At 39.2% G+C, this 8,682-nt stretch overlaps 1 protein-coding gene across 1 annotated transcript; it reads right to left on the reverse strand.

Annotated features, from left to right (window-relative positions):
• Positions 1–277: 277 nt before the first annotated feature.
• On the reverse strand, positions 278–8,264 carry ube2b (ubiquitin-conjugating enzyme E2B (RAD6 homolog)). Its single transcript, XM_044018368.1, has 6 exons — positions 8,102–8,264; positions 4,522–4,602; positions 3,693–3,718; positions 2,415–2,504; positions 1,566–1,654; positions 278–514 (listed from the first exon to the last, which is right to left on the reverse strand). Exons 1-6 carry the CDS (start codon positions 8,143–8,145, stop codon positions 386–388), a joined length of 459 nt encoding a protein of 152 aa, XP_043874303.1. The 5' UTR covers positions 8,146–8,264; the 3' UTR covers positions 278–385.
• Between the last annotated feature and the right edge of the window lie 418 nt (positions 8,265–8,682).

The raw sequence follows: 8,682 nt of genomic DNA on the forward strand, positions 1-8,682 counted from the left end.
CAAAGAAAAACAAAAAACCGTGAACTCAAAGACACTAACAGTCCAACTAAAATCCATCCAAACAACAAAGATATATTACAAATTCTGTTAGCAATAACTTATTTCACATCATGCAATAAAAAAAGTAAAATAAAAAGGACAAAAACAAATAAAAGATTGATATCCCTCCCTCATTTTCCTCAAAATATTGGCAAGCAAGTTAATGTCCATTCTGGTTTGGTTGTTCTCTGGAGGTTTTTCATTCATTTTTTTCACAGGGTGGCACTTGAGTTCTTCAGATAGAGTTGTTTGTTTTTTTTAGATGAGGTAAAAAAAAGGAGACTGAGGTGATGGGGATGATGAAGACAGGGTGATAGAAAGGAAGGAGCAAAGAGTGAGGAAAAGCTCAGACGTCCACCCAGCTCTGCTCCACGATGGCCGTCACCCTCTTCTCGTACTCCCTCTTGTTTTCCTGATAGAGCTGTGCGGCCTGACTGTTGGCAGGACTGTTTGGGTTTGGCTCATCCAGCAATGACTGTGGAAAATCACAAAAATATTCACTTCTGTGTTATCATTTATTGTAAATTATTTAAAATCCTCTATTAACCCTTCCTGTCCTCGCTGACAGGATTTGGCGTGTCTACGGTGTGACTCCACCTTTTGCCCTATGTCAGCTGAGCACAGCACACCCTGCAACCCTCATGTGGAGGATAAAACAGTAGAAGATGGAGCAGATAAATAGAGCTCTGTGTCCCTCAGGACTTTCATGAAACAACTGTCCAATCACATAAGATTCACCGGCGCACCACATGCTTGTGATGTCAGCTTCTCAGTACCGTAAATTCCTAAACGGTTGAATAACTGCCATATATGGAAAGCGAAAGTTATCTTGGAAAAAGAAGCACTTTTTTTAACAACTCTACAGCCATAAAATCAATGGTTCTGGTCTTTTGAAATGTGTTTATATGAGGTCCCAACTCAGTCGGCATCTTAAAGCTGCATGCGCTCTGTGCACTTCCTGTGCCTAGAGAACCCGCAGGAGACGGGGCAGGCACAAGCTCAGCGAAAATATGGCTGCCAGCAGGGAGAGCACACAAAATGCCAAGGATGCAGGGCAAACACAGAGACAGACAAACAACCGTTCGCTCTCACACTCCAATTCTCACACTGCACGTCTTTGGACTGTGGGTGGAAATCGGGAGAAACCCAGAGAAAAGCCAAATGCACACGGGGAGAACATGACACAGCGAACGGCCCCTCGGATGGACCGGACCTTCTTGCTGTGAGGCAACTGTGCTAGCCAATACTCCAGCATGTGGCCTTATCATGGTAGTAGACAGAGAAATGGCAAAAGTCCATAAATATTTATTTAACTACATAAATATTTATGTAATATTTATAATATTAATATTTATAAGTTGTGCTTCAAATCTGAAGGTTCTGTGCAGGATGCTACATTTGACAAGCTTCTGTTTTAGTTGTTCTGAGAGACTGAGAGATGAATTCAACAACACAAAGTGCACCGGTGTTTAAATCAGCCAGACGTATGCAGACATAAAGAGTGAAAGGCAATCTTAACAACCAACCTGGATAGAAGTGAGTATGGATGACACATCATATGTGGGGCTCCAGCGATTCTGAAGGATGTCTAAACATATACTGCCATCGGCATAAACTGAAGAATAGAGAGAGAGAATACATTTAGGACAAAGTGTCACATACATTTACGGTAACACTTTATAGTAGGGAACACATATTCATCATTAACTACGTGCTTACTAACATACAAGTGGCATACTAACCCGTCATTAGTAATTATTAAGCACCTACTAACACCTTATTCTACATCGATTACGACATGAATGATTTTTCCTAAATAAGGTGTTAGTACGTGCTTAATATTTGCCAATAAAGGCTAGTATGCTACTTATATGCATGTTCGTAAGCACCTAGTTAATGGTGAATATGTGTTCCCGAATATAAAGTGTTACCACATTTACACTAATGACTAAATGTGTAGGAATCGATCAACGACATGAGCCTGTGATCTGAAATGATCTGTAAATACAACACAGAGTAAAACATCATTTTACCCGAACAAATAAACACAAATTCTTTGGATTGCAAAGTCAGCCCGATGTGACCCAATAAAATGTAGTCTATTATGGACTGGAGAGAGAAGATGAATGAGAGGAAACGGTTTGAATGAGGAGGAAAGGAGGAACTTGACCTAAGCAGTGCAAATAAAAAAAAGGAGGCACAAACTGTGCTACATTCCACGTTCCAAGAAACGTGTGTGTCATACACAGAAGAATGAAAATTGCGGAATGACGGGTTTGAACAAAGTGAGCGCCGACATTTTTGTCCTTTTTCCACAGAAACATGGTTTGAATCAGTACGTGTGTGAGTGCGAGTACATCTGTTGTAACACTTACCATTTGGATGAAACATTCTGGACACAAATCGAACAGTAGGAGGCTTGTTTGGGTATTCCTCTGAAAACTCTATCAGAAGCTTAAATGTTCCTGCAGTTCCAGAGAGAGGGAGACATAAAAAGTGGAGAGAGTGCGTTGAGGAGTCATTTTGTAAGGAGAGCACAGGTGTGAAGGTTGGAGGAGAAACAATTATGTTACTAAAAATACAACGGGCTCAATTAGAAAGAGAAGCTGATCCCTCACGGATGTGCAGATGTCGAGGAGAATCATAATAAGACGGATGACTAACGACAGAAAACTATAAACACTGAGTCAGACGTTCATAGAAGCACAAAACGTAAGTGGACGAGTACAAACATGGGAGTGTCGCCCCTATTTAATGTGTTCATTACGATGTGAACACACATTCAACTGCTCAGCTCCTCAGTGGCAATTATGTCAGTAGAAGAAATTAATGATTAGATAGATGATTAAAAAGCACATTAATAAAGATCCACACCAAATACAGATAAGACAGTGAGTAAAGCGTAATAAAGTGCACGTTACAGGTTTAATTCCTTTATTGAACAATATTTATTTAACTTCCGGATTTAAGTTTTACACCTTCATGTTGGTTTAGTATCAATATACATTATTGTATTATTTTTGTTACTATAATGGTTTTGTAAATCCATAGTACAGGCATATTGTCTTCTCTTCTGTATAATACTGTGATTTTGACTTTCTGCCTCTTCCTGCACTGTATCTATTTAACAAACCACCTTTGTCATTATTCATTGATTGTGCAGAATATATCAAATCATAATGGAAGACTGAATCTGATATCACTGCACTGTACACAACACAGACAGGGTTGTATATTACTGTTAAGGTTTATATACACCTTTAAATATTAAGGTTTTTGTTTAAAGTGAAAACAACAAAGTTTATAAGATGAAGAAAACACCCTTTAATATCCTGTTGATCTATTAATCTAGTGCTGGTTTAAAAATATGCATCTGTGGGTGCAGTGATGTTGTGTATGTGTGTGTGTGTTTAATGTCCGGTCATACTGATTGCTTGGGTGCATAACCCACATCACCCTGAGCCGTTTGGCTTCCATGTTTTTTTAATCAACAGAACACTGCCAAGCAGGCTCTAACAGATGGACTGAATAATGCAACTCTACAGCAATAACGGCACAGGAGAAAGTTAAATCAAACCAGAGCCGGAATAAAACTGTGCTCCCGCAGCGTGTGCACTTTATGGATGAGATAAATCAAAAAATGGACAACTCACCATCTTCAAATGGTGTTCCCACAGGTCTGCCAAACGCAGAGAGAGAGAGGGAGAAAAATAAAATTATTATCACACTTTAAAATTCTCCCCACTGTTCAATACGATGATTTGTAGAAAACATGACTATTATCGTAACTTCAAAAGGACACGCTCTACAAAGACCGTTACTCGGTTCCTCACATTCACACACGCAAGTTTAAAAGAGCCAATTAGAGCAGCTGCCTTCATGTTTCATGTTTCTAGCAGCTTTCACTTTTAATGAAGTGAAGAAGTTTATAGCAAGTCAATTTTTATTCAAAATAACTATCATATTCCTTTAGTTTACAACAAACTCCATCCATTTAGTTTGCTTGCATACTTTATAATATATTACTACTTCTTCTTCTTTCAAAGTCATACGACCAGTATGAAATTCATCCTTTGTTTTTCACACTTTAAAATTACACACCAATAGTCCTGCAACTCACAACTATTTCCATAATGGATCTTTTGATTATTGAATATTTGTTAGTTATTCCCAACCCTCAAAATGATGAGACGATGTTCTTAGAAGTCTTGTTTTGACAACAGACCAACATTATTCAGTTTGAATGATTTCTTTAATATATAGAGCAAAGAAACCTGAAAAAAAATCTGAGAGCTATTGTTACAAAAATGCACTCAGGTTAGTTTATTTTTCTCTTAATTTTAATGTATTTATTCAATCAATTTAATAACTTATAAGAATATTTAAAAATTTGATCTACTGAAGCTCTATGGGGGAATCTGCATATCACAGTGGCACTGTAAAGATAGTCGGGTGGGGTTGGATTTAGAGCTTATGACTCACCCAAAAATAACAGCGTTCCAAAGCATGATGTTGTTCTCTGATGGTGCTCCACTCACACCGGTGGGAGGATCTTCTTGAAGTCTGTGTAAGGCAGAGAGAAAAAAGAGACGCACGATAAGAGAAAGACCAGAGGGAGACATCTCAGACAAGGAAGGACAAAAAGCAAGAAGAAGCAATACTTATAGAAAATATAGAAATGAAAGAGAGAGCAATAAAAAAAAGAGTGACAGAAAAAGACAAACAAGTGGCTGGGTGAGAGCATGAGGTTTTTAATTATCACCATGACAGCAGGATAATTATCATTTATAACATAAATTACTGTATCCATGTGACCGTAGACAGCAGCCAGGCTTGCAGGATCTTGTGCAGTGTCCACCCTGTGGTTAATCATTTTACACAACCTTTACCATTAGCTCTTATCTGAATCAATGCAATACAGTATCATAAGTCAACCAGGATAACCTTCACCTGAAATAAACCATAGATATAGACATATACAGATGAAGTATATCTATATCGGTATATCTATAAATATCGATCATTGACCGACATGAAACTGATTCCTCTAAGTTTGGGAAACAAGAGAAAAAGAAATATTGCTAAAAAACATCAAAACTCAATAATTAATACATATTTATTAGACGTCTTGTCAATTGATCGGCTTACAGAAAATTAGGCTATGTTTTATAATGAACTGTTTATAAAATTGGGAACACAGAACCATTTTAATAATGTGACAGAGGTGGTTTTCAATGGAGGGAAAAGCATAAAACATCACATTTGAACATGGACCAATTCATTCTGGGCCTTTTTGAATGATAAGCACATCATCAAAATATAGATTTTTCTATTTATGTGCATTCAAATCATTGCTGATTGTACAGACAGACAATTTAGAAACATCTTCAGTATTTTCCACATTCTGCAGCCAGAATTACTCATTGCACATGCCAAAACACACAAGACTATCTTAAATGAGAATTTGCTCCAGCTCCACAATGAAAACTGCCCACAGCAGTTTGACTGACTAGGGACCGCTGTAAAATGCAGTACAACAATGCCACAGCAACAACTGCCTAGCAACAAAGGCGTCATCAAATCAAAACACGCATCATAGGTCAACAATGTAAATAAAGTCTCTGAAACTATTAGTAAGTGTAGAATGTGAAACAGGTTTCTGGTCGATTGCTCTTACGTGACAATTAAAAGGCAGCAATGTTATCAGACAACACTGTTGCCATGACAGGTCTACAGTTCACATGGTAGGTGAAGCCTGGACAAGAGTCACCACAGACCATGTAGGACTACAATCCACTGCCTGGTATAAAAGTATAAAAATCTTGCACGTGTAAAACAAGGTAAGCTAAATTCTGTGTCTGTGTGCAAGTGTAGATCTATTTCTACATCCGTTGCTGCAGACAGACCCACTGCAATTAACCTCATTTACAATAATCTGCTGGAGCGCTCTGCCGGTGAACTGATGCTCCACTACACAGTGACTAATTCTACATGGAAACCAGTGATTGTTCACAAGTCTGCAGTGGTCGGGGGGGGTGGGGGGGGTGAGAGACCCTTTTCAAGGCTGCACCAAACATGTAGTTGAAGAAGTAACCGTGGTAGTAACTGCAGCAATGACCACTTTACTCCACCAATTTAGCAGAAAACACGTATTAGAGTATCAAGAATGTATGCAGTTACTGTACACACAGACACTTAAATTGCACCTCTCTCTCTCGCTGGAAAAAATACCATTACTGTGTAACCGTTGGAATTTTGGGTCATACCACCCAGAACTACAATCCCTTTAAAAATTAAACTTGTACCTTTTGGAACAAAAGTTTTACATACGTTTAGACACATAATTTAAAGAAAATGCCATTTTGGGCAGCACTACAATTTAACACCAGTGTCCAAAGTACCAAGCCAAAAATAGCTCGCTGAAGTGCTGCTTGCCAAACAATGACATAACTCAGTTTCAAGTCACATATTGTGCAAATAATATGAGTTAAGAGTTCAAACAAAGCCAGTTGGACAATATCACACAATGAGCCAGCATTGGCATGGACACACATGCTGATCCAGGGATGTGTGTGGATTGTGTTTTCCTCTCATCAGTGTTACAGTTTTACACCTGGGGAATCGTACAGCAGAGTAGAGTTACAGTGACACCTTATCCACCTTTAGTTGAATAGCACCTTGACAGGGGTGTGTGTGTGTGTGTGTGTGTGTGTGTGTATGAATAACATTATGCTCTGCACTGAGGGGTGTAGAGCATATGGAGCAAGGCAACAGATTGGTGATAGCAGGAATTACAAGCAGTCTCTTTGGCAGGTGTGACTCTCCCAGGAAACCAAAACCTATTATTGTTTTTAGTTTCACAGCACGAGTTCATTACTCACATACAAATGTTGTTTCTATTGCTGTTCATGTTAAACCAGCACTACCTAAAGTTGATGTCACTGCAGGTGGGTCTCAGACACTGCTATGGGAATTATAAAACAACACACGTTCTTTGTAAGAATCCTCCACTAGAAACCTTCCTAGATTTGGAGCAGCAGACAACCACCGATTAATGCCCAGGGGGGGGGGGCAATGGGGGTTGGGTACCCAAGTTCCTCTTCCACTTGGCCATGCAGATCAATACTCTGAAGATCACAAGTACTGGTCTTATTCTTACTCGAAAAAATGATGACATTCCTATGGTTGCAGCCACAATCCCAAAACAAAAGACTGAATGTGCGTAATGGAAATTATTACAACTAAGCTGTTATGTCTTCTACTTGTTTGAATGTGTCCTCAATTTTTACATTTTTAAATGTATTTCTTTGCTATTTGCAATGTCCTGCTTCTGATTTCCCTGCTATACAACCATGTAAACTACAGTGACGATTATATGAAGTGTATGGAACAAGTAAAATAGAGATGTGGGGGCACCCGAGGATCTCAGTCACCGGTTGTGCAACACCTGAAAGCCACGTTGCTGTCGCGGGGGACTGAAACTGAATTGTATGCAGGCAGGTTGGATGTTGTTGAAATTAAAGCCGACAGCCTCCAGTTTACTGCAGTGAGTAAATAAAACATAAATACTGTCACACTCACACACACCGTGTTGCCTCTGACCAGGGCCAGCAATGCTAAGACAAAAAAGATATGATGTATTGTCTTCACCCGGCTGTGTTTCTTTTCCAACGTCAATTAACCTGAAACTGCGCCAACATCATACAACGACAAAAACACTTTAGTCAGGGCAAAATAAAGACAAAAGGACCAACGTTATCCCCGTGGGTATAGTGCATTATAACGCCAAATTGCTTCCTTCGAATAGCGACAAATAACACATAAAGTGTCACATACTGACTGTCAATCACACAGACGCCAGACACAGACATAAACCATGCAAAACGTCAACTGACCATCACTAGAACTCCACTCAATCATAATATACAGTATCGTTTTCACACCGGCCGCTAACGCTAACGCTAAGCTAGCAGGCTAACGCAGCTAGCAACACACAAACACAAGAGGTGACTGCACAGCAAGAAAAATGATAATAGTGATAGTAAAAAAACGTAACCGGTACCTTTTAAAATCTCTCATAAGCCGTCTCCTTGCCGGGGTCGACATAATTCAAAGTGTGTTTAAAAACCGGGACCATAAACCGAAAAACTATCTGCCACCAAATACGGTGTTTCTTCCGCTTGTAGCCCTTTTCTTCTTCTCCCAAAACAACTGGCTAGCCAGCTATTTATGGTGACGTCAGTGGCTCTCAGTGCTGGCCCACAAAGGTACAAACAACCAACCACTGGATGTCTGTATTAGGACAATTATAATTCAAAAATGTACACGTTAACTGGGAATAATGGTGCACTGTGGCTTTTATATAAAGTATACACGATGAAGAACTGCAAAAACAAACAAATAAACCATAGGAAATGAGTGGAGAGCACACATGAAAGGCAGATGTGGAGCTCAAATGATGTGCAACAATCAGCAAACACATTCAAAATTATCTCCTGAAAACTGGATGTTGTTTTTCTTCATTTTTGATGTAAACAATATTTTCTTCTCAAATGTACAGTGTGTCAGAATTAGTGATGTGACACCCATGTTCACCCCTCACGCATTAACCCACACAGTGCATTTAGGCTGCTTTTCTTTCTA

This window comes from Solea senegalensis, unplaced genomic scaffold (genome assembly GCF_019176455.1).
Source record: "Solea senegalensis isolate Sse05_10M unplaced genomic scaffold, IFAPA_SoseM_1 scf7180000017085, whole genome shotgun sequence".
NCBI lineage: Eukaryota > Metazoa > Chordata > Actinopteri > Pleuronectiformes > Soleidae > Solea > Solea senegalensis.